The sequence below is a fragment of the Centruroides sculpturatus genome, unplaced genomic scaffold (genome assembly GCF_000671375.1).
Source record: "Centruroides sculpturatus isolate CEXI.00-Female unplaced genomic scaffold, Cexi_2.0 scaffold255, whole genome shotgun sequence".
NCBI classification, from domain to species: domain Eukaryota; kingdom Metazoa; phylum Arthropoda; class Arachnida; order Scorpiones; family Buthidae; genus Centruroides; species Centruroides sculpturatus.
The window spans coordinates 719,732-743,771 of record NW_019384705.1 but is presented as its reverse complement, the minus strand read 5'-3'; the positions used below and the strand labels follow the sequence as shown (position 1 = coordinate 743,771).

The window sequence follows — 24,040 nt, the reverse complement described above, 5'->3', positions numbered from 1 at the left end:
GTTATTGTACCTGTTGTTCTCTCCTGTACAGGTGTGATACCACACACGCTACACAAAAGCCTGGGAACATTACAATTGAGTAGAAATACATACATCACACTACAGAAGGCCACTATATTGAATACATGCCATATTGTTAGGAAATTCCTTAATACTGACACTGACACTGACACACACATTTAATTTTAGTTTTGTTTTGGTTGCTATGCCTTGACTCTGGTCCGGCATAGTACTCAGCCACCGGTGTGTACCGAGTATAACCCACTAAACCCAACACATAATAATAATAGCCACCGGTTTAAACCGAGTATTACCCACTAAACCCAACACAATAATAATAATAATAAGGCAATTAAAAAAATTTTTTTTTATAATATATTTATTATTTTGACAATTATTTTCTATTATATTTGTAACCATAATTAATGTTTCTCTAAACAAAGTCCTTTTATTTATTTTAGATAAGTTTTTTAAGCATGAATTATGCGAAATCTTAAATATTTATTACTGCGTCATTTACTTGTCTACATTTATACATATACTTAAAACATTTTTATAATTTAAGTGGTGCAATATTTTATATATTTAAATTTGATACTTTTCATTAATAATTTCATATTACAGATTAGCTTTTCATTAAATTGTCAATTAATTAAGCTATTAATATATTTTATAATTAATCTTTATCTGTATTAAATATCTGCAAATATACTCCTGAATGTAGCAATTAGAAAAGAATATTGTCAAATTGCTATAATCTTGACAATATCTCCTTTATTAACAAAGAAACTATTAATTATTAAAGTTTATCAAAAATTAAGATAAGCTAATTTCACTTATTTCATCAGGTCAATAAGGTTACCATTATTAATATCTGTTTTAAGATATTTTATATGGCTTTTTTAAGATTAAAGATATATTTAAAAGCAAATAACAGAAAAAGCAGAACATTTTTTTTATACAAAGTGTAAAAAAATAAAATATTTTGAGATGTAATAAAAAGATACTTAGTTCTTTCTTTTAGTCAAAGAAAGAACTATGAAATAATTGTTTAAGTAACTATTGATAAGAGCATTCAATTTATAAATCCAATGGAAAACAATTTTAATTAAAAAAATTATCCATCAATTTTTAGAAAAGTACATTTCTAATTATACTTCAATAATAGTTGAATTCAATTAAAAATTTTAAAAGAGAGTTTGAAATTAAAAATATCTTAAATATTTTATTTATATATTACAGACTTGTACAGGGCTGGGCCATGCTATGATGCAGAGAGGTGGCCGCCTCAGGCAGCACTGTAAGGGGGTGGCATAAACATTTAAGGGTCAGAATTTCAAAGCCTTCCATCATACTGAAAAAATCTACCATATAATCTTGGTAAGATACATCAAATAAGAATTATAACCTACATAAGGCTAATAATTTATATAAGGGGAGGCATGAAAAACATCTAAGGGGTGGAATTTTGAAGACTTGCATCATACTGAGAAAATCTACCACACAACTCTGGACTTGTATCTTTATTTTAACTGTTTTCAATGTAATATGTGTGAATTGTCTGTTCAACAATGGACATTTTATGCATCAAATAGAATCAAACAAATATATCATAACAACAACAAATTTAATATAGATAAATATTTATAAATGAAATTATGTTGCATAGATTTTTTTATTTATATATTATTATCTAACTAACAATTTATTTTTAAGTAAGTTAAACCTGTTTTTTTTTTTTTTTTTTGGTCTCCTCTTGATGCAGGGGTAGTTGTCCCATTTAAGTCAACAAAGCTGAATATATATTATCATATTAATATTCATATGTATATATTATCATCTAGAATTAAAAGCATGAAACAAACTTTTACAAATAATATATTAAAAAAAAATTAGACTATTAATTAAGTAGATAGATTATCTTCATGTAAAAATATGAGAAATAACATTAAAACAATGAAATATAAGATTCCAATTACCATAGATATTTGATTATTGAGTTTCAAAGTACACTGTTCTAAAATTAATGTATAGTAATACAGTGTAAATTTCTAGATACTTCCTTAAACATATTTTCAATTACTACTGTACATGAAGATTTATATATGTTTAAGTAATTTATTTGATTGAAAATATATTTAAAAAAATCCAAATAACTTTTTATGCTTTCTTCTAGATAAATTAGTAAAATAAATGATGCTTCAATAAAAAAATTAATGCATTTATCTTAATCTTAATATATAAACAATAAAAATTTAATATGTGTAATCATATAAAATATATATATATATATATTACAAGATTACATATTTTAAGTTAAATAAACAGTACTGATGAAGCTTATTTAGCATTAACTTCAACCAAATGTTATAAATTAAAGAATGAACTTATTTTACTCTTTAATTATATACTGTATAGATGTTTTTATAATTTTTATAATGCAAAATAATCATTATTGACTCTAAAATGATATTTTGAAATGCTTAATATTCTTGAATTAATGGTTACAATATCTTACTAGAAAATACATTATTCTATGTTATCTACATTATTCTTGATTTCAACAAATGATTATTTACATAAAATATACTGTAATACACACATAATAATATAATGCAAAAATTTAATTTATAACTACTCTATATAATTTTACATTTATTTATTCATTCCGACAACAAGTGACCTTGACTATAATAGCAGTAATTATTTAAACGAAATTCAAATAAAAGATTAAGCTGTATAGATAAATGCAGTTAATGAAATTGAAATATCCAGAACAATACATACTATAAATCTATTTTGTTTATATAATGTAGACATAAAATTTGAAAAAAAAAAAAATAATAATGATAATAATATTCCTTTTCCCTTGTCTAAATAATGAAAATATCTTCATTTTGTTTTGTTTTATAAGTATAGGGCATAAAATTTTTATTAAGTAATTTTTTTATTACAAATATTTTTATAACCTTCATCACTATTTTAAAAAAAAAACTTTATAAATTGAAATGTAAATACATATTAATCTGCTTATATAATGGATAAAATATTATTCATATTTTGTAAAAATAATAAAATTGATTTTCCTGGATAATTTCTAATTAGAGGCTATGTATGGATACTTTTGTAAATTTAAAAAACAAAACTTTGATGTTTTTATTACAACTTTTTTGGGATTAAACTCAAATTACAAAAACTCACTATTTTACAATGAAATAATGAAATGTAAATTAGCATGTTATAATCTAAAAATAAAAAAAAACAATAGCATGACTCATCTATTAAGGTATTCTTAATTGCATTAAAAAAAGATATTTGTTAAAATTATTTATTAATTAATATTCTTCACTGAATTCAACATAAACGCCTAAACACCTTTACAGGTGTGGTGCGTATGTAAAAATACCCATATCTGGTCCTCAATGTTATTTTGACCATATTTTGCAAAATAAAATTTAAATGTTTTCTTTTTCTCATTTTGTTTTTTCTTTTGCACTTATCTTATAATCGTTTACCGCCGACGTAACTTTCTAAGAACTCTAAATCTTTTTATAGCTGTTAAAATAATCTCTTTACTGCATAATTGAATTAAGTGTGTACGTTTTTAAAACTTATATCTTAATTGCATAAGTATCCTGTAATCCGTGTATTCGAAAAGAAAAAAGAAAACAAATAAAAACAAATAAAAAATAATAATAAACTATTCACACTACAGTACATTTGTTATAGAAGGGTGGGGTGGGGGGAAAATGTTGTCATTCGAAAACGTGATAGATACACGAAAGAGAATGACTATAATTTTACACCTCTTTCATTCCACTTATTAATTTATTGTACGAAAAACCAGGAATGCAGACTTCAAAACGAATTAAATTTTCACGTAAACACGGAAAATGACTTATGACGTTTCAACGCTATAATCAAAACAAAGCATTAAGATAAGCTCCTCTTATCATATTTGAAAACAATGTCTGATGTTTATAAAATCTGTCTTAATATTTTATTGATTATTTGAAGAAAACAACAAAATTTTTCTAAGTAAAATATACGGAATAGAATTTTATATAGAATAATAAAATTTATTGAATCGAACTGTAGCGATAACGACAAACGGGAGTGAAAGGAAAATCTATAGGCTATAATAAAATACATTTAAGTATAGTACAAGCCGTGTAGCATTTTATTTCCATCACGAACGTTATGTCGAATATATATATATAGCATCCAAATTGATTAAGTACTGTAATGTACTGAATTTCTTTTATTTTAATTTTGTTCTCTTTAATTTCAATAAAATCTATAGATTTAAATTGAGAATCGTAAAGTCGCTTTTCAGTTATAAAAATTGTCCAGTTAATAACTTTAAATACATAAAATTATTATTATTTTCTCAAATACGTTATTTATTCTCATTATCATATACTAAGTAACATAAAATACAAATTGTTTATGTGTATAATTTATAATTATGTAACTTAATTACATATTTTACGAGTTATTTGTCTGTATAATTTTTTATACAGTTCACTTCTGAGAATATCTTTTTCCTAAAATCTAATATTTAATTTTAATTTGATTGATGTCGGCCTTAATTTATAAACACTTGAATGAAACAACTTGCTTTTCAAAAGTTCAAAATTAACATAAATCTTTATTAATATAATAACTAAAATAATATCGAATGCTAATTTATATTTTTAGCAAAAAAAGAAAATTATTTCCTCTATTCAGCTTCTTACAATATTACTGACAAATTACATTTATTGTTGAATAAATTATAATTATTCTCAGTATTGAAGAGTGATCTTTATGTAGATAATATATATATATTATTATTAAATGCAGTCATTACTTCATGAAACCGGAAAAAGGAAAAACTTATTTATTGTGTCATACAGTAAAGCTGGAAAGTTAAGACCCGTAATATCGGGGCAAATAAATATTTTGCCATTACTTGAATAATTATATTATAAAAAATATTACTCGTATTATTTTAAATGTAATATTATATAAAAACTGCCGATGAAATATCGATTCCAATTCATTTCTAGTCTTACAAGTTACAAGAACAATTAAAACTTTATCACGATAAATTAGTTCGCATTTTAAGTTTTTAAAAAAGTCTATTGTTTATATTCATGTTTTTTGATCTATATGAAAATTTCTTATTTAATTTTCTACTTGTTACTAATATTTACATTAAACTTCAAAATATATTATTGCATATTAAAGGCTTGTCGGTTTTCTTTTACTACGTAAAGAATGTGGTATATATTCATGCTATTGACAGATTTATTCGATCTCGGTTATGTAAAATAGTGATGAGCAATAGANCACCTCTTTCATTCCACTTATTAATTTATTGTACGAAAAACCAGGAATGCAGACTTCAAAACGAATTAAATTTTCACGTAAACACGGAAAATGACTTATGACGTTTCAACGCTATAATCAAAACAAAGCATTAAGATAAGCTCCTCTTATCATATTTGAAAACAATGTCTGATGTTTATAAAATCTGTCTTAATATTTTATTGATTATTTGAAGAAAACAACAAAATTTTTCTAAGTAAAATATACGGAATAGAATTTTATATAGAATAATAAAATTTATTGAATCGAACTGTAGCGATAACGACAAACGGGAGTGAAAGGAAAATCTATAGGCTATAATAAAATACATTTAAGTATAGTACAAGCCGTGTAGCATTTTATTTCCATCACGAACGTTATGTCGAATATATATATATAGCATCCAAATTGATTAAGTACTGTAATGTACTGAATTTCTTTTATTTTAATTTTGTTCTCTTTAATTTCAATAAAATCTATAGATTTAAATTGAGAATCGTAAAGTCGCTTTTCAGTTATAAAAATTGTCCAGTTAATAACTTTAAATACATAAAATTATTATTATTTTCTCAAATACGTTATTTATTCTCATTATCATATACTAAGTAACATAAAATACAAATTGTTTATGTGTATAATTTATAATTATGTAACTTAATTACATATTTTACGAGTTATTTGTCTGTATAATTTTTTATACAGTTCACTTCTGAGAATATCTTTTTCCTAAAATCTAATATTTAATTTTAATTTGATTGATGTCGGCCTTAATTTATAAACACTTGAATGAAACAACTTGCTTTTCAAAAGTTCAAAATTAACATAAATCTTTATTAATATAATAACTAAAATAATATCGAATGCTAATTTATATTTTTAGCAAAAAAAGAAAATTATTTCCTCTATTCAGCTTCTTACAATATTACTGACAAATTACATTTATTGTTGAATAAATTATAATTATTCTCAGTATTGAAGAGTGATCTTTATGTAGATAATATATATATATTATTATTAAATGCAGTCATTACTTCATGAAACCGGAAAAAGGAAAAACTTATTTATTGTGTCATACAGTAAAGCTGGAAAGTTAAGACCCGTAATATCGGGGCAAATAAATATTTTGCCATTACTTGAATAATTATATTATAAAAAATATTACTCGTATTATTTTAAATGTAATATTATATAAAAACTGCCGATGAAATATCGATTCCAATTCATTTCTAGTCTTACAAGTTACAAGAACAATTAAAACTTTATCACGATAAATTAGTTCGCATTTTAAGTTTTTAAAAAAGTCTATTGTTTATATTCATGTTTTTTGATCTATATGAAAATTTCTTATTTAATTTTCTACTTGTTACTAATATTTACATTAAACTTCAAAATATATTATTGCATATTAAAGGCTTGTCGGTTTTCTTTTACTACGTAAAGAATGTGGTATATATTCATGCTATTGACAGATTTATTCGATCTCGGTTATGTAAAATAGTGATGAGCAATAGAGAATCGCGAGTGAATTCATCGTTCTTATTTGTTTATATATATGATATGATTTATTCGATTTTAATAAACTGATATTAAAGAAATAACGTATTTCCTTTCATAATAATCAGATATCTCGTATCGTAACTAATATGTAAATAGATTACTACGGTAATATGTTTAAAAAATAAATAAATATTTAAAATATATCAAAGTTTACTTTGCCAGTTTGTTCCAACATCTAGAATTTATTGCTTAACTTCATACTTCTAATTAAAATAAAATAAAAATAAAATAAAATACGAATAAGTAAATTTTTCATTTCTTTGGAATCAAAATAATTAAATTATATATATATAATTTTGCCTCGATATTTAAAAAAATATCTTAATTATCTTCATTATTTTAATATTTAAATACTCTAATAATAAAAAGGAATCAATTATAAACATCTGTTTATGGAACTATATATTCTGTTTATCTTATCTAATACATTATTTAATATTGATAATATAAAAGCAATAGTTTAATTATTATTTATTAATATTTATATCGATATATATACATAAATATTTCTTTATTTTGAAGTAAAAAAATGTAAGTTTCGAACTACCACAGACCACGTGTTTTCTGCCTCACATGGTGACAGCAGAAACATATCAACACTTACCTAGTATATGAAAGTAATGGCAAATACTTAATTGAATTTACTTACTATTTATAAATGCGTTCACTCGGCTGCCTAGAACGATATTAACGATTGTCCTAAACAATTTCGCTTTGACAATCCGAATGGAGGGAACTAGATACAATACTTCCCGCTGATTATAGATGGCGCTTGTGTATAGCTTATTTACTTCACTTCCTTTTCCGTTTAAATGCTTACTTAATTTTACACGTTTACTTAATTTAAAGGTTATTCCAGTAATTGAAAAAGGTTATTCGATTTAATTTACTTTGGTATTAACATTTAATTATGGATCCTCTCCGGTTTGTAATCTGTTAATAAAGAAGTGTCGGGTTGCGAAGAGCGATCACGTGACGAAACTATAAACAATTGGTTGGTAAGGAGTGCACAAGTGAAAATTTAACAAAGCGCTATTTATTATTAAATACTTAAAAAGTTCTTAGACAAAATCACGCAATTATTAACTTTAAAATTATGTAAAAATTATAATTTTTTGGTTACATTTTTAACTGTGGTTGTTTTTATATATCACATATTTATTTCATTGTTTAGGAGCAAATCTGAAATATAATACTATATTATACATACTTACTATGCGTGCGTATAGTTTACAAAGCTGTTTATTTATATTTTAAAGAGTATTTCTAAAGTAATATATTATTTAAAGGATGTCTATACATTTTAATTTATTATTTAAAATTTATTGCACTTTTTTTTCTTTTGTTCTTGTTTAAAAATGATATATTATAATTATAATACTTTTTGGGATTTTATTTATATAGATAATTTACAATTATATTAATCGCATTTAACGCAAATTTAATTAAAAAATTAAATTTTAGGTGTTTTGGTGAAATTGGTGTGATTTATTTACTGAGAAAGCGGTAGATAATTAAATTTTGCTTTAAATGCGATCAATATAATTAAAATTGAAATATATATTAATATTTAATTATCTCTTTAAAAAGAGATAATTATATCGATTGCGTATATAAGCCTATTAAAATAGACAATCCATTCTAGTCCTCCCTATCTGGTACAGTGGTATCTATAATTGTTTTTACGTAACTATAACATGAAAAGTTTTATTCATAAAAGGCTATAAAGACTTAACTTTCATATTAAATATTAGAATAGAGAGTTTCAAATAGAAAGATCGCAATAATAGACTATAGACTATAATTGGCATGTAAGGAACGTGCAGTCTTTTATGGTACCATTGCTTGAGGCTTATACTTTAACATAGCGCTAAGTTTAATTTTGCTAGCATGAATTAGAGCTATAAAATCTTTTCTGTTCCCTTTATAAATTACTGTATTATTAAACGCTTTTATTTAAATTGTTTTTTATCATGTACTCAAATCTTGCAACTGAAATTTTTCATTCCCCTCTAATTAAGATGAAAGACCGAAACTTTGAGAACATACCTAACTCAATGCATTGCATTTTGATATTTTAGGGGGTGGTCTAACCACCATTCTCTCCACCCGGAAACCTCATAAGCAGAACCAAATGTAGAATTTAATTGTGATGTATGTGTGTAAATGCGCTATAGTAAAGTATATAGTGAGAGTGGACTACCCGACCATCTCCCTCCCAACCTCGGAAAATATGACTAGTAAAAGTGTTTTATTAATTGTTTAAAATGTATTAAAATGATTACTTTTCATTAAGTAAATCTATTTGAATATATGATATATTTTTTGTGCATTTATCTTTGAATGTGTAGGCTATATATACACGGATTTATGTAACTTGCAATACAACATGCAACTTTATAAGCTATTTTTAAGATGGAATGTGGTATTCTGATTAAAAGGGTTACTCACCTTTAGTTTAACCTCTTACCGAATAATAGAATACATTAACTCAAATCGATAGAAGATATTGTACGACGGCCGGATGACCGAAGCAGCTAACAGTGGCGTATCCGGAATTTTGAGAAGAATAAAGGCACTGCTCAAGAAAGATTCGAGAGGATTAATTAAGACAGGTGTCTCCTATCATTTTCGGAGAATATTACTCAATTACCTTAGAATTATTTTACTTACTTAACCTTAACTAATTGAAGTCATTCAATATGCGTTATTATTTGGGGAGTTCCGAAGAGATTAACTGGATGGTGTCTACTAGGTTTTTTTTTCACATGCTAGTAACATGAGCGTGTTTAGTCTTAAATCTGTCATCGTTGATCTTAGGTAATTTTTAAACCTCTTCATGTCACTGAATACGCACTCGTTAGTTGCAACCACGGTGTGAGAATACAGGCGATACTACTACTATTGTTTTAGGGTGCGACTATAGAGCGAGAGAAAATATGTGGCGAGAAGAGATGATGACGTGACATGTTCCCGTCGAACTCGTGGAGTAGAAGCGTGAATTATCGTACTACAGTATATACAAATAAGACATAAAATGGCNAATTATACATATAATTTTGCCTCGATATTTAAAAAAATATCTTAATTATCTTCATTATTTTAATATTTAAATACTCTAATAATAAAAAGGAATCAATTATAAACATCTGTTTATGGAACTATATATTCTGTTTATCTTATCTAATACATTATTTAATATTGATAATATAAAAGCAATAGTTTAATTATTATTTATTAATATTTATATCGATATATATACATAAATATTTCTTTATTTTGAAGTAAAAAAATGTAAGTTTCGAACTACCACAGACCACGTGTTTTCTGCCTCACATGGTGACAGCAGAAACATATCAACACTTACCTAGTATATGAAAGTAATGGCAAATACTTAATTGAATTTACTTACTATTTATAAATGCGTTCACTCGGCTGCCTAGAACGATATTAACGATTGTCCTAAACAATTTCGCTTTGACAATCCGAATGGAGGGAACTAGATACAATACTTCCCGCTGATTACAGATGGCGCTTGTGTATAGCTTATTTACTTCACTTCCTTTTCCGTTTAAATGCTTACTTAATTTTACACGTTTACTTAATTTAAAGGTTATTCCAGTAATTGAAAAAGGTTATTCGATTTAATTTACTTTGGTATTAACATTTAATTATGGATCCTCTCCGGTTTGTAATCTGTTAATAAAGAAGTGTCGGGTTGCGAAGAGCGATCACGTGACGAAACTATAAACAATTGGTTGGTAAGGAGTGCACAAGTGAAAATTTAACAAAGCGCTATTTATTATTAAATACTTAAAAAGTTCTTAGACAAAATCACGCAATTATTAACTTTAAAATTATGTAAAAATTATAATTTTTTGGTTACATTTTTAACTGTGGTTGTTTTTATATATCACATATTTATTTCATTGTTTAGGAGCAAATCTGAAATATAATACTATATTATACATACTTACTATGCGTGCGTATAGTTTACAAAGCTGTTTATTTATATTTTAAAGAGTATTTCTAAAGTAATATATTATTTAAAGGATGTCTATACATTTTAATTTATTATTTAAAATTTATTGCACTTTTTTTTCTTTTGTTCTTGTTTAAAAATGATATATTATAATTATAATACTTTTTGGGATTTTATTTATATAGATAATTTACAATTATATTAATCGCATTTAACGCAAATTTAATTAAAAAATTAAATTTTAGGTGTTTTGGTGAAATTGGTGTGATTTATTTACTGAGAAAGCGGTAGATAATTAAATTTTGCTTTAAATGCGATCAATATAATTAAAATTGAAATATATATTAATATTTAATTATCTCTTTAAAAAGAGATAATTATATCGATTGCGTATATAAGCCTATTAAAATAGACAATCCATTCTAGTCCTCCCTATCTGGTACAGTGGTATCTATAATTGTTTTTACGTAACTATAACATGAAAAGTTTTATTCATAAAAGGCTATAAAGACTTAACTTTCATATTAAATATTAGAATAGAGAGTTTCAAATAGAAAGATCGCAATAATAGACTATAGACTATAATTGGCATGTAAGGAACGTGCAGTCTTTTATGGTACCATTGCTTGAGGCTTATACTTTAACATAGCGCTAAGTTTAATTTTGCTAGCATGAATTAGAGCTATAAAATCTTTTCTGTTCCGTTTATAAATTACTGTATTATTAAACGCTTTTATTTAAATTGTTTTTTATCATGTACTCAAATCTTGCAACTGAAATTTTTCATTCCCCTCTAATTAAGATGAAAGACCGAAACTTTGAGAACATACCTAACTCAATGCATTGCATTTTGATATTTTAGGGGGTGGTCTAACCACCATTCTCTCCACCCGGAAACCTCATAAGCAGAACCAAATGTAGAATTTAATTGTGATGTATGTGTGTAAATGCGCTATAGTAAAGTATATAGTGAGAGTGGACTACCCGACCATCTCCCTCCCAACCTCGGAAAATATGACTAGTAAAAGTGTTTTATTAATTGTTTAAAATGTATTAAAATGATTACTTTTCATTAAGTAAATCTATTTGAATATATGATATATTTTTTGTGCATTTATCTTTGAATGTGTAGGCTATATATACACGGATTTATGTAACTTGCAATACAACATGCAACTTTATAAGCTATTTTTAAGATGGAATGTGGTATTCTGATTAAAAGGGTTACTCACCTTTAGTTTAACCTCTTACCGAATAATAGAATACATTAACTCAAATCGATAGAAGATATTGTACGACGGCCGGATGACCGAAGCAGCTAACAGTGGCGTATCCGGAATTTTGAGAAGAATAAAGGCACTGCTCAAGAAAGATTCGAGAGGATTAATTAAGACAGGTGTCTCCTATCATTTTCGGAGAATATTACTCAATTACCTTAGAATTACTTTACTTACTTAACCTTAACTAATTGAAGTCATTCAATATGCGTTATTATTTGGGGAGTTCCGAAGAGATTAACTGGATGGTGTCTACTAGGTTTTTTTTTTCACATGCTAGTAACATGAGCGTGTTTAGTCTTAAATCTGTCATCGTTGATCTTAGGTAATTTTTAAACCTCTTCATGTCACTGAATACGCACTCGTTAGTTGCAACCACGGTGTGAGAATACAGGCGATACTACTACTATTGTTTTAGGGTGCGACTATAGAGCGAGAGAAAATATGTGGCGAGAAGAGATGATGACGTGACATGTTCCCGTCGAACTCGTGGAGTAGAAGCGTGAATTATCGTACTACAGTATATACAAATAAGACATAAAATGGCTAAACATCGACGCTTATTACTTTTACTATTATGATTACTGTGTGAGGTTTCGGAAAGGTCGAAACAAAAATTTAATTTGGAATTAATTAAAAGAGAAAGCACTATTGTGAGGCCCCGGAAATAGTCCCCCCAAAAAGAAAGATAAGTAAAAATTTGTTAAGTTAAACCGTCAAGAAAAAAAATTATATAAGTGTCGAACCGACGACACCGGACTTTGACGTCGACGTTCATCAATAGTAGACGGGAAAACAAAATTTTAGATAAAGAAAAAGAAAATTTAAAAGTTAAGACGCAGTTTAGAAAGCAAAACGAAACTTAAAAAATATCAAAATGAGCGTAGGTGTCATTGTCAACAATTAAACGTGAGCAGAGTCTAAAAGATGGTGTCGGATAAACCATCTCCAGCCGACCTTTCCCGCGAACTTTACGAAGCTCCATTTACACCTGGAGACGGGTGGAAGACCAATTAGAAAACGATGATGTAAGGTCTGTCCAATTAGCAAAAAGCCGATCTCGAAAAACTTATAAAAACACCAATTCCAAGGACAACGAGGCTTCCACTAGGACTTCTACTAAAGCCCTGTCTAGTACATCTGTGATGTTCGTCGTCCTCATCTCTTTGTGCTTCTGCTCGTCGCTATCTTGTCACTGTTCGACTCCGAACTTTAATTAATTAACACTCAATCGCCCCGGGGCTCCTCTCCAGTTTTACGGAAAGAAAACATCAGCCATCCAATCATTAGGACCGAAGACATCTTGGAGTTTTGAATCGAAGGACCTTTTTCTAAAAATATGTAAGCATTTTCGACAAGAATAAACGGTTTTTCTGTGAAACACTTGTCTTTTGCTGTCTCTTAAAACCGCCACCCACATACGCTTAGATCCTAGACCATCCCGACGGTAGGGAATAAAATCTCCCTCCCAATCGGCGTTACACTATTGTCGAGTCGGACCAAAGGTTATGTTAGTTATGTAAGAGAAAAACTGCAGTTGTTAAAACAAATGACGTAACGGATCAGATGGAATGTCGATCAGGAAAGATAGAACTCTGACTCAAGCGCTCATAAACAGTCGATCTAGGAAAACAATTTCGGGAAAGGGAAAATATTTGATGGATAGAAAAACATCGTGCATGATCGTTAAAATTTCAAGACGACAGAAATTACAATCAACGGGCTAAATTATGGACGCAAAGCTTATGGTTCTATCAACGATCTCCGGGTATAGTGTCGAATAGACGCTTCCAATCGGACCTTTCTCGTGACCCGATAAGGTCTCGGTTTGCACCTGAAAACAAAGGAGAGACCAATCGGAAAGCGAAGAATGTGCCGTGGGTCCAATCAGAAATACAGATAGTGGAAGAAAAACTATAAAAATCGGTAATTCAAGGTCGAAGGACTGTCTTTCTCTGGATTAAGCCAAAATCGTGCTCATTAAGTTGTGTTGCCATGGACCATATAGGACTCCGCCGCATCTTCACCGATCATCCGCATCCGTCCAACGAACCCTTCTCGTCTACGACCGATAAACCGAAACTCTCGCCACTTCGAAGGAACATCGAGATTTGGGAACCGTCTAATATCGATGTAAATATGTCTTCATTCGTCTCCTCCTTCACAACCTACATACGAAAATCCCTTACGTTAATCCTGACGCGGAATAAATTGACTCCCCCCTAAAAATCGGCTTACTTACAACTGCATGAAGAAATAAAACGAAGATACGATGTTCATCCTCTCTGGAAACAGCGAAAGGCTAAAGGACATTATCATAATTTGGTAATAAAACAGAATTGGTATGACTTTATGTTTGTCTTTAGTTTGAAAAATATTAAAACAAAAATCTTTTTATATATAGATGAAAGATATGAGAAATAATCATTCCTCGTTTTTTTCGAAATTATTTAAGAATGGCTCTGCCACAGTTTGATCAGCTATTACGACTTACATCAAAAAATATAATAATAACGAGTTTATATTACCTGGTGAACGTTTAGCTATTCGCCTACATTAAAGTAAAATTCGCGAATAATAGTTCAGATAAAAAGTTAGAATTAAATAGTTTATCAACTAATTAAATGCTTTTCTGAATTTTTGGCAATTGGAGACTCTTACAAGTCTTTAGCATATGCATTTTATGTAGGATTTTCACCAGTCCAAAAAATAATTCCAGAAACTTGCCAAGTTATTTGAGACACACTTCGAGAAAAATACATTCCAGTGAGTATTCATGTATGTCTGGTATATAAATATATAACATAGAAAATATACACTACAATGCTATTTAAAATTTCATACATAATTGTAAGTATCGTGATAATTCTATGGTTTTGCACTGCATTTTATTTTTATGTATATATTACATTAGTTTATTCTGAAATATATCAGTTGTACTGTTCATTCCTTGCAGAAACTTACTGGATATGGAGGAAGTCTGCCATAGAATTTTAAAAATTATGGCAATTCCCAAATTGCTGTGGAGTAGTCGATCGCAAACATGTTAATATTCAGAAGCCTGCAAATAATGGCTCTCAATTTTACAATTATAAGGTAAAATTTTCAAAAATAATGAATAACTTCTTCATATAAATGATTAGAAAATCAATGCAATCTTGTAATCTTATTTTAAAACATCAGTTTCTCATTATAATGCATTTTATAACATATAGAGTAAACGAATGAATATGCTCCACGTAAAACCGGAGGTTGCTGCATTCGCGAATGATATGATGGAATTATCCAAATTGTTCATTAAGTTCAAATAAAAGTACAGGGTAGACTGAAAGTCTTTAGCCGCTTGCGTGCCAGAGATATTAGAGAGGTTTGCGGCCGAAGTTTTCATCTCTCAAACGTGAACGTCGAACGTCGAGCGCCGCTTACAAGATTGCAGCGCTCGACGTTCGGCGTTCACGTTTGAGAGATGAAAACTTCGGCCGCAACCTCTCTATTTGGCCGTCCCTACCAATGCTGATCACGAGTAAATTCAAAATCTAAGTCAACTCATGAGAGCTTACTAGTATGCTGAGAGGGGTAAAAAAAAAATCCATAAAAATATTTCATATATATTTTATTTTCATTTTATTCAAATGAAGCCGATAATACGGGCCTTTGTTCAAAGTTATATTTCTGCGCCGCCATAAAATACAAGTTGCAAATTAAAATGAAATTTTCCTTATTTAGTATACAAATATAATACATACGTATATGTATATAAAAATTAATTTAACTCTTCTGTGTTCGAGTTCCCACCAGTGGCCAAGCGGTCTTTATCCTGAAAACTGGGAGTTCGGTCGTGGGTTCGCGCTTCGTTCCGACGGACTGGCCACGTGGAGTTTTCCGTATTTTCTCCACGTCTGTAACGCCTAAATAGGGGCCAGTTTTTCTTAAAAAGACCTCCCAGAAGGCATTTCTCTTAAGCAGATCGCCCAAGTGTTGCATTGCCATAACTTAATAAACAATTCTCTGTGTTCGAACTAATTCCGGAGCCTTACCCTGTACCTCAATTATTACATAAAATACTCAAAATAACTATTTGATATTTGGTACAATGTTTGAATTAGTGTTTGAAATACTTTAGCATATTTCAAATACCCCATAATATTTGAAATATGAAAAATATTTTAAATATTTAATTTAAAAAATTCGTCTCAAATATCCGACGAGCTATAATATTCTAGCTCGTTGGGTATTTGAGACGGCCCGCTTGGGATGGCCGAAGCGGTTTTAAGGCGTCACGCTAATGCTCTTGGAAACTCTGGATCAAATCCAAGCGGCCGAAAAATCCCAAGAATTTTCGAAAGTAGTGTGTGTGGGCTTCATCTTTCACCATCCGGCCGACTCCATTGTGGGCTTGGTCGGACCCACGATGGATATGATTAAAAGGCCGTTTTAGTGTCTACGTAACTAAAAATAAAGAACCCTCTTGTATTTGTGTTATGCAGAAATGTATTTAACATTCTCAAATATTTAAATGATAAAATTTATTGAAAAACTTCGTAAGCCATTACAGAAACAATTTTATCATCATCGTCTGTAATCCATGAGATGGAAAGGAGTCTAACAAAACAAAAATAATGAATAATTCAATTTGCTACAGAAAAAATTTTAAAATTACAAATTAATTTATCTTATAATAAAATAAATCACGTAAAATTTATAATAACGAGTTTTGCAATATACTTCATACTTAATTTTTTTTTAAATTAAAGAGAGGAAAAGTTGGCAACCTTGTGAACTATGTAAGGTTAATGTCAGATGTTAGAATCGTAGGAGTAATATCGTTGGAGTTGACATTTTCTCAACTCTAGCAATCCATTCCGATATGTTTCGGTTTTTATTTATAAAAATTACCAACTACAATCGAAGAAGTTAGTAAGAATTACTCTACAATGGAATTTGCTAGATCCGTATTGGGAATGCCTCCGGAAGGATACAGCAGTAAAGGCACAACAGGTGGATATATTCACATTTTGATAATTTGATTTTTATTGTGAAGAAATTGTGTCGCAGATACGTTCCAAATACATTTAACAAAATCAAAAGCTAAAGTAAATAAATTTGGTAATATATATGAATATTGTGAAAACATTAAAACTAAAATATGATCAATCAAAATATCACACATATATATATTAATGTAATGCTAATTTTAAAACAAGGCTAGAGACATATTGTCAACTAAATAAACAAATGTTTTCCAACTGTGTTAAAGTTGAAAGAGATAAACCTGACAAGACCATTTAACATGGTTAAAGTTTTAGTAAATACATAGTAAATGTTTGTTTACTATGTATTTACTAAAAGTTGTTTATGTGCTGAAGTTCAAAAATGTATTTATAAGCGAGGTTGAGGCTGAAGTTTTAAACGCGAAAACATGTATGTCGGATGTTCAGCGCCGCTTTCCTGTAAGCCTAGAAGTTTGACAATAGAAGTAGTCAGTGGAATTATGCTCAACATTTTAAACACCATTGTCAAACTTCTAGGCTTACAAGAAAACAGTGCTGAATGTCCGATGTACACATTTTCACATTTAAAACTTTGGCCTCGACCTCTCTATAGTTTTAATACTGATTGTAAATGTTAACTCATAGTGTATCTAAGTATAAAAACCTAATAACTGACATACTTCTAATTGTTTAGTATAAATTCAAATTTTATAAATTAGGAATCGTACAAAATATTTGGAAAGTTTCTAGACCATTCTGTTTTATTTCCGATAGATATATATATAAAATGTAGATATTACATTATAGTTCTGATATATCTATTAACCTGAAATTGTTATCAGTTAATTCCAAAGTAGTTATGTTGTTCAGGTAACTTGAAAAAAANATATAATAATAATAATTTCTATTTATATTATTAATTATAACAAAAAGACAAAAGGCATAGTTTTGAGGATAGGGACAAGTTTTAAAAATACAATATTGTAAATGCCAATAATGGTTAAAATTTTCATTAAATTCTATCCCATCCAAGGTACATGACACCCTCTATCTCCTCACCCTCTCAACCTTTTATCATCAAAATTTAATATCACCAATGTCATTTATACATAAGTTATCATGCCAAATTTTGTGTTAAATGTGAATGTGTTAAAGATTAAAATCTTTAACACATTCTGAAATATTAAATAAAATAGATGCCAACACACACACACATTCTAGGTATCAGTTTTTTTTAACATTTCCAAATTCAGAGGTATCAAAACATTAAGATTCCAAAAAACCCAGATTACAATATTATATAATAAGTCAGGAATCTAACCTGGGTTAAATCATAACAGCCAAGAAAGTAACAGGAAAGTAAAAATTTGAAATGATTACAATACTTTTCTGTGTTGTGTTATAACAGCCAAGAAAGTAAAAAAATCATGAAAAAGGAATGGTCAAGGCATATTTTTTTATAATTATGTTAACATTTTGATTATTGATTTTCAATCTAATTATAAAAATTAAAGACTGTTGAGAAAAATGAATTCAAATCCAATATAAACATCAACTGAAACCCCATGCATAGCAAATAGACACCCACAATTGCCAGTAAATAATCTAAATAATTGGCTATATTTTTTATTATGTGATTATCTTACTTAACTTTTTAATTTTTTTTTCGACAATTACCATTTTCAGAAGGCATTCTTTTCAATATTTTATAGTTTTCTTGTTTAAGATTTCTATAATTAATTCTTATTATAGTTCTTAATTTACAAAAATCTTTTATTAAAGTAAAAGGTAAAACTGTTTCCACTGACTAATTCTGTACAACTCCGGGGCCTTTTTTATACGATTCATCGTGATATATTTCGAAATATTTATTCCATTCTATAATTTTTGCTAGCCATTCATCAGTAGGTTTAATAAGCCCTCCATAAGATAAATGTTGCACCCATGACGGAATGCTATAGTTGTAATGATTTTTAATTTTGTTAGTGGAATTAATTAAGTTTGGGTATTTTTCTTTATATTTATAGGCAAAATATCCTGCTATATACTCGAGAGCATCGTAGGAAGTTTCTTCAGAGATTGTGTTAAAGTCTAGATTGCATGTAGAGTTTCCTGAAGATTTATTTGAAGAAAAAGTAGTTTTACATTCAGTATATTGGTCTGTATTTTCACTTGATACTTCTACATGTGCTTTCTCTAAAACTTTGGGTATAATATATTCCTCTTGTCTTCGATCTGTAGTATTTACTTTTGACTCTAAAATACCAGGATTCTTACCTAAAATAATCAATCTAATCCTATATATAGCATTTAATGGGCTTGGATGTTCATTAGGACTCCGGCTTCTAATTTAAAAAAAAAAGTTTTCCAGACAATCTTGATTTAAATTGTGAGTGCAGATGTATTTTATATCAAAAGTCGATTTCATATCTTGAAAAAGATCAATTAGCGATTTCATTGAGATTATCATTCCTTTCTGGAAAATTTGGAGGGCATTTTTTCCACTTGCTCTCATTGTTGAGATTATTTTTATCATTTTATTTAAATGTTCTTCTTGTAATTCCAAGTCTACACCATATCCATTTTTGCTTGGAACAGAACCTTTTGGTGCATAGCTATTAAAAATGTCGAACCACATATTTATATCTCTAATATACGTTTCATTGATAATAATAATTGATTCATAATAAACGTTTCATTGATATTCACATTCAATTCTTTCCATAAACTTATGTTACTGCAACTACAGTCACTGACGCAAGCTACTACATTATACGATAGTAAATAAAGTTCTGCTATTAATTTTAAAAGTATTTCTCTTGTCATTTTTTGATCAAACCCGATGTAAACAGGTTGCTTCCAATTTGAAAAAAGAAGGTTATTATTGCAACCATACACAGCACACCTAGTACTCAGCATTTTGTTCTTCACCTAACATAAAAATATAGCTTTAAATATTTAATGACTTATATTTAAATCATCTTACCTTATAAAAAACTTAGTCAAATAAAACAATTACAGAAATATTAAAATAAATCACTTCGTTAATCACAAAATTGGACGAATATTAAAAGCGAAAACTAAACACGTGCACACCCTGCTCTATGTAAACAGAGAGGTCAGGACTTGTGCTGACGTCACTAACTTGGCATTCCTGGCTAACATTGTAGAATAGGGATCTGGCTATCCTTGTAGTATATAGTCCTTGAAATTGACCAAGAAACTGGAGTCACAGCCTGGATCCAAATCCAGTGTTGTAGGAAGTGATATTTGGCAAATTCTTGAAGGCATTTAGGAACTGTTGGTACCACTCTGTATTGGTCCAAAGCTCCAACTTTAGATGGCAAACATCCAGCATGGCAGTCTAGAAGGAGCTTGAAGTCCTAAATCCAAATCATAACTAATCATAGCAATAATCATAATCATAAATATAATCATAGCAATGGACAGTATAACTTCTTAATTATGCAGATTCTCAAGAAAGAGATACCAAAGGAAGAGATAGCATATTACAATGCTTTGATGATCAATGAAAACAGAGCAGTATGCAGTAATATAATAAATTTCTGAAAGCATTCTACCAGGGAAATGCCAAATTTGAGTAAGCTGGCATTAAAAGCTCTATCAGTTCCTGCTAGCAGTACAGATGTAAAGAGTAGCTTTTTACCCTGAACCATATTCTTAAGCAGAAAAGATCGTCATTTACTAAGGAAAATTTGGACATTTGTATTTGCCTCATGTTCAACTCATCTGATCTATTATATTCAGATGAAGATATATGGTAAAAGAAGTATTGAGAATCAGGTAAACCAATAAAATTCTGCAAAGAAAATCTGTGCGCTGAATGCAAATGTAATTTAAAAAATATATAAATTAGGCAGAATAAATCAGAAAATTTCTGTTAAAGCATAATATAGCAGAATTTTTATTTTATAAAGCAGTTTTATAAAAAATAAAGCAGATTGTGGGTTGTCCAGTATGTGATGTTTTGGCAGAAATCCTACATTTAGTGTTAACAGTGAAGTAAACAATATCAGTTAATGTTAACATCCCTTCTACTTATCTGCCATTACTTTCATAAATTTTAAACAAATATAAGTAAATTTAGTTGATTTTTGTATTTGAAATTTCAGAATGTTTGTGTTTTGACTATATTTTCAGAAAGGTTTTATCTAGTGACATGCATATTACATGAATGAATATATGTTATGTGAATGTACTATATATTCTTTTATTGTACAGTTGAATTTAAGGTTTTTGTTTTTAAAATTTTGAAATATAAATTAACAAGACTTTTTTACAAATAATGGAGATCACAAAGTTGAGAATGAGTATTTAACGATACACCAGTTTTTATTTCAAAAGACTTTCATCTCACTGTTGATATCTTCTTTAATTCATTTAAATTGAATTCTAAATACACATATACTTACATTGATAGTTATTTAAATATATTGACAAAACCATATTTAAGAAAAAGCATCTTCATAATAGATTTTTTAAAAACAATTTTTTATATCTGAGGGCCTTTCTTGTTATATGTATTTGATGATTACTTTGACATTTTCCCATGATTCTGTAAATACAGTAGAGCATCAGTTATCCGAACAAGATAACTGATTTTTCGGATAACTGATCATTTACGAAAAATATATTTAAACACAAAACTGTACTGTATATAATTTGTATCACATGCCTTACAAATACATACCTTACATAATGTAGTATATTAAACTAGGCCTACAGTTTAGGTTGGCAGGGAGGGGGAGAGTGCTGCAATGCCACAGCACTAACGGAAATTTGAATTTGCCGACTGGAAAGCTTTTGGTTGATCGGTATTCAGGTAATCAATGCTGTACTGTAAAAAGTTATCTGAAAACAGAGATTGCCATACTACAATGATAAGTATAGCAAAATAATATCCTATCCATGTAGTATAACTTTTCTTTGAAGCAAATTGCATGTGAATTAATTAAAATCAACTATTTATTAATGTAAGTTTTTTATATCCTTACAGGTAGTCCTGTATGGATTAATTCTACTGTCTTTCTTGTTATTATATACAAGTATATTCTATACATTTGAATAGGTTAATTCAAACTGTTTTTTGTATTTTAATAATTCTTCTTCTTTGTCCTGGCCTATATCCCAGATTATTTGGGGTCAGCCCGGAATGTCAATTTATGCCACGTTGGTCTATCTCTAATTGTTTCTTCATCCACTCCACAGTCCATCATATCTGTTTTTACACGTTCAATCCATCTCTTCTTAGGTCTTCCTCTACCTCTATCTCCCTGTACTTTCATATTTAGTGCCTTTTTTGTTACATGTTCCTCATTCCTTCTCACCACATGTCCAAACCATGTCAGTCTGTGGCTTTTTATTTTTTCTGAGATAGATACTACCTTTAAACTTCCTCTGATGTAATCATTTCTAATCCTATCCATTCTTGTGACCCCGCACATCCACCTCAACATTCGCATCTCTGCCACTTGCAATTGCTTCTCTTCGGTGGCTGTCATCAGCCAGCACTCACACCCATACATAAACATGGGTCTGATGACAGTTTTATATATTAGTCCTCTTATTTTAAATGTCATGCGTTTGTCACAAGTTATTCCTGTCACCTGTTTCCACTTTAACCACCCTGCATTGATCCTACTAGTAACCTTTCTATCAATGTTGCCATCTTTCTGCAGCAGAGATCCCAGATAATGGAATTCAGTACTTTCTGGCAATGGTATTCCATTTAGTTTTAACGAACCAGTACCAGTGAGACAGTCAAAATTACAGAATATATACTCCGTCTTGGTTTGGTTGATTTTTAGTCCCTCATTTTCCAGCATGTGTTACCATTTGTTTAGCCGTCTCTGTAATTCTTCCCTGCCCTCATCAATGAGGACTACGTCAACTGCAAACAGCACACACCAGGGTATGTCCTCTTGTACAGCAGATGTTATCACATCCATAACTAATAGGAAGAGGTATGGGCTGAGTGCTGACCTCTGATGTAAGCCCACTCTTACTTTGAACATGTCCATCAATCCAGCTGCAGTTCTAACCTGCGTGCTGGCCCTATAGTACATATCTTCAATTGTCACAATGTATTGAAGCGGCACACCTTTCTTCCTAAGGCACCACCAAAGGATTTCTCTCGGGACTCTGTCATACGCTTTTTCCAAGTCTATGAACACCATATTCAGGTTTCTCCTCACAGATCGGTACTTCTCCATCACCTGTCTCACCACGTATATGTCATCTGTAGTACTCCTCCCAGGCATAAATCCAAACTGGCCTTCAGTGACACTAGTTTCCTCTCTAATCCTCCGTTCAATTACATTTTCAAAAAGTTTCATTGTGTGAGCCAATAGTTTTATCCTCCTATAATTATTACATTCCTGCACATCCCCTTTTTCTTTAAAGATGTGTACTAAATATCATTCATTGGGTATAGTTCCCTTTAACAGTACTTTGTTAATTAAACCCCTTTAGTTCCTCGCCTGAGTTAACTCGGGCAGGTTACATAGCGTTACAGAAAACTCGGTCCTTTCGGCCCCTAAAAAAATTTTTTTTCTTCAATTTTTGGATGTTTTTTAGGTCTTCAAATTTTTTGCAAAAATTTTTACCTGCACAAAAAAATTTTATTGTGATTTTAATTTACCTTTAATGACGCACGATTTACGCTTAATTGCTTTTTAATTGTTTTTTAAATGGAGTTTGATATCAAATTTCATTCATCGTTCTAAAGTTGTAGTGCACAAATTTTCCTTCGGTAAGTTATTTAAAGCTAGTTTCTGATGTCAAAAACGACCTCCGATAGTTTTTAAATTTTTTTAATTAATAGATTTTATTATATATAAGTTTAATTAAGTCGGGGGGTC

At 29.1% G+C, this 24,040-nt stretch overlaps 2 protein-coding genes across 5 annotated transcripts in view; one reads left to right on the top strand and one right to left on the bottom strand.

The window, feature by feature from the left end:
* Positions 1-10,342, bottom strand: part of LOC111627663 (cold shock domain-containing protein CG9705-like) — a 23,221-nt gene extending 12,879 nt beyond the window's left edge. The window contains exon 1 of one of the 4 annotated variants that reach the window (XM_023371264.1): positions 10,322-10,342. The gene's annotated coding sequence lies outside the window, so the exon portion shown is untranslated. Of the gene's footprint in view, positions 1-7,513; positions 7,535-7,558; positions 7,973-9,360; positions 9,577-10,321 lie in introns of those variants that run through there. The other 3 variants (XM_023371265.1, XM_023371263.1, XM_023371266.1) reach the window with 3 other exon arrangements.
* Positions 10,343-16,962: 6,620 nt separating this feature from the next.
* LOC111627662 overlaps positions 16,963-24,040 on the top strand; it is a 12,742-nt gene continuing 5,664 nt past the window's right edge. The window contains exon 1 of the mRNA XM_023371262.1: positions 16,963-17,166. Coding sequence (XP_023227030.1) covers positions 17,103-17,166 — 64 coding nt within the window. The 5' untranslated portion in view covers positions 16,963-17,102. The remainder of the gene's footprint in view (positions 17,167-24,040) is intronic.